The sequence below is a fragment of the Oreochromis niloticus genome, linkage group LG23, assembly GCF_001858045.2.
Source record: "Oreochromis niloticus isolate F11D_XX linkage group LG23, O_niloticus_UMD_NMBU, whole genome shotgun sequence".
NCBI classification, from domain to species: Eukaryota; Metazoa; Chordata; class Actinopteri; order Cichliformes; family Cichlidae; genus Oreochromis; species Oreochromis niloticus.
Window position 1 is genome coordinate 20,047,116 of NC_031986.2, and position 3,397 is coordinate 20,050,512.

General features: G+C 45.5%; 1 protein-coding gene across 2 annotated transcripts; it reads left to right on the forward strand.

The window, feature by feature from the left end:
• The first annotated feature begins 406 nt into the window (after positions 1-406).
• Positions 407-3,025, forward strand: LOC100706282 (hyphally regulated cell wall protein 1-like). Of its 2 annotated transcripts, XM_003446574.4 has the most exons (5): positions 407-543; positions 963-1,028; positions 1,218-1,697; positions 2,770-2,826; positions 2,922-3,025. In XM_003446574.4, the coding sequence occupies exons 2-5, from the start codon at positions 1,010-1,012 to the stop codon at positions 3,005-3,007; spliced, it is 642 nt and encodes a 213-aa protein (XP_003446622.2). In that variant the 5' UTR covers positions 407-543; positions 963-1,009; the 3' UTR covers positions 3,008-3,025. The 2 variants fall into 2 exon arrangements, with proteins under 2 accessions (XP_003446622.2, XP_019206709.1); XM_019351164.2 differs by having other exon boundaries at positions 2,770-3,015.
• The last annotated feature ends 372 nt before the right edge of the window (positions 3,026-3,397 follow it).

The following is a 3,397-nucleotide window of genomic DNA, read 5'->3' on the forward strand; positions in this document are numbered from 1 at the left end:
CGGTGGATCATGGAGACCAGTGCATATGCTGCAGGCCCGGATGCACTGTCTACATTGGCTGTCTCTCACCCATTACCCATCCCTGTTGCTTGTCATGTGTTTCTTTGGTGTATTAAGAGTTTTTTCATGTGCTATGTGCAGAGGTGTTTTTTTTTCTGTTCTCAAACTGATCTCCCTGTTGGAGCTCAGTCTGGGGGGAGTTATTTTTTTCTCCTTATCTTTCCTCATGTTGTGCATTTTCCATGTTATACCTCTCTGACCTGTCTTCCCCATGTGATGTTTGTGTAATGTATGTATGGTCGGAAGGGTAAGATGGCACTGGCACGGCTGGCAGCCTTAACCCAATTTCCCTCAGGATGAATAAAGTATGATCAATCAATCAATCAAATTTGTGAAATAAAAGACAACGCCTCTCTTTTTACCTGTTGCCTTACTAACGCAAGAAAAAAAAGAAATGCAGCCAAACCAGCCCATGCCCATAAACCTCAGAGCATCTGTTGCACACTCACAGAAAGTACAGTTGGTGTCTGCCCTTCACATCAAGTAAGTACACTCATTTATCTTCTTTCATTATGAGTTTGATATTTAAGGAAAAGTACTGGAAGTTTTGCAGAGCAAGAGATCCAAGCTAAATTTGTCTTGCAGAGGGAGTAAGAGACTTAGTTTTAATTAGACTAACATTCAGCACCTGCTGGAAGTAGTCTTGAACACAGCAGAGAGCTAAATGCAGCTGTTTGTCATAATTCAATCTCAAGTTTATACTTTTTCTTTGACTGCTAAACTTAAAATAACTACAACATGAACGATCATATGATTGAAACAACAAAATCTCTCTTTGGTTACTACAAAGATCGACACTGTTCAGAAATAACATGCTGCAAAACCCATAATTACACAGCTATTCAGCCAAACTGGTTTAACTGAGAAGTGAACGGGTCCCCGCCCTGCTTTCTTTCATTTAGCACCATAATAAGCGGATCATCCGTCACAAAGTCTGACACTGACAAGCATGTTCAGCACCAGTACAGGTAAGACACGCAGCTTATCTCCCATTTCCTGATCCTGTGCAGTGGGGCACAAATTAAAAGCCTCACCTTTCCAGGTGAATGCATTAAACGTTTAAAAAGCTCAAATCTGCTGGCTTGTTTTGTGCAAAAAAATATGTTGACCTAGTTGATTTTTTAATTTTTAAAAATTATTTTCTGATGTTCGCACAGACAACCACCCCTCGGGATACAACCTGGGCCCACAGGCAGGTGACCAGGGGTCTCGTGGGGGCCACAAGCCTGAAGGAGACCACGGAAAAGAGGGGCGCCACGGTGGAGATGGTCGCCATGGAGGGGATGATCGCCATGGAGATGATCACCATAGGGATGACAACCGTGGAGGTGATCGCCACGGCAATGACCATGATGGCAGTCAGAGGAGACGCAGCCCCGATCGCCATGGTGACCGTGAACATGACCTCGACCACAGCCCTCGTCGGCATCGCCGCGGGAGCGGGAGCGGCAGCGGCAGTGGCAGTGGCAGCGATGGCGAGGGTGGTCATGGAAACATGGCAAACACGGGCGCAAACACAGGCATCGTCATGGGAGCGGAAGCCCCAGCCGTGGTCATGGTCACGGTCACGGTCGTGGGCGTGGTCGTGGGCGTGGGCATGGCCACGGGCCTCCAAACTGGTAGTGCAGTGAATCCAGGTGAGACACAAAAACAACAGAAACCTGAACCAGTGATTTGTGGATGAATTAGTCGTACTACTGCTGAATGACATCCCACGTAGCAAACAGGTCTGGCCCGGATCGGGTATCAAGCCGGCACTGCTGGCTGACTTCTGGCATGATAAGAAGTATGTCATCCAGATATGGGCCAGGCCTGGCGTAGATGGCACTGTTTATGTGATGGCATGCCATATCTGGCTCGATTATGGTTTGGTTTATGTGGCCCAGGCCCGTAGAAAAAAGGGCTTCCCTGGATCTGGCATCTAGCTGGCACTTCTGACTGACTGGTGTCATGGCACAGTGTATGCCAACCAGATGTGGGCCAGGTTTGGCAATGACGGCACTATTTATGTTATGATGGCACGATTTTTGAGTCATGCGACCGTTTTGGTGATCGGCCCGAGTTTCGCCTTCATCGTGTGTTGTGCATCGTGTAGTATACGTGGGGTAACGAGAAGCGATTAACACCTCACGACCAGCTCCCGATCATCAATCGCTTGATTTCAAACAGGTTTGAAATCCTCCCGACCGTCATGAGGGTGTCACCGCAACCGCTCACACTGCGCACGCGCAAAGACATAAACGTCAGTGAAAAAGACGGAGTAGCACAGCAGTGCAGCGTGTGATCTGGACACAAGCGATGGAGGCAATTGTAGAACTTTGGAAAGCTCATCCGAGCCTTTTCGATGTGGCCTCACAAAATTATCACGACCACAACAACCGTGAAAATAGTTGGATTTACATTGCTGCTCAATCACAGCTGCCTGATCAATGTTTTTCATTAGCAATTTAGCAAAGTTGATGATGGTGGTGTGCGTGTCTGTGTGAGTGAAAGACAGAGAGGGAGAGTGAGCGACAGATTTTCTGTTATAACCTTCATTTTTATGGACGCACAGTGTGAGCACTCAGGTCGCATCAGAGCATCGGGCCGTATAGTGTGAGACCCTGCATCGTGACCTGCGAACTTATAACCTCTGCGAGTCAATGTGCAGTTTGAGCAGAAGCTGAAGTCGCTTAATCTCTGCTGTCTGTTTTTTTGTGTGTCTCTCAGGCAGCAGAGCAGGCCACCAGCAGAGGCCCGTCCTTTTGAAGAGCCTTAAAAGTGAAAGTATGTTGCTCTGTCCTGACACTGAGCTCACTGCTACAGTAGTTTCAGCGTTTTATTTTTTCACTGAAGAAGTTTTGTTTTTTTTAATCCTGCAGCCTTTGAAATCCAGCCAAACAAGCTGAGTGGACGACTGCATAGTTTAGGCAATAGTTTAGGTGATCTTCACATTTGGGTGAAATAAAAAATGATCAAACTGAAATGGCTCTTATGTTTGCTTTTTTTAATGGCTTCTCAAAGTTTTTTAAAGTGCAACATTCTAGCCAGGATCTTTGCAACTTTCTTATAATAGTAAAGTTTACTAAACAACTTTGTACAAAGAGAGAAAAAAAAAAGAGAGCCGTGCTCAGTGTTTTCATGAATCCATGGTGGATCTTTTCAGGTTTACAGACATGTATATTGCTTCTCTAACTGTGCAGCCAGACAGCAGTCCATGCTTCTTTGGAATATACTTATATCTACGATAAAATTAACCTAGTAGATGGGTTACTTTACATATGCCAAAGGTCTGCAAAAGTTTGCAAATTCAAGTCAAAACAGAAAATCAGTCAACAAAAATAATGGTTAAAAACAT

Bases quoted from the DNA above. Each gene is read 5' to 3' on its own strand.
- LOC100706282 (XM_019351164.2), top strand. The intron at 1,698-2,769 runs GTGAGACACAAA...TGTGTCTCTCAG, and splicing joins TGGTAGTGCAGTGAATCCAG to GCAGCAGAGCAGGCCACCAG.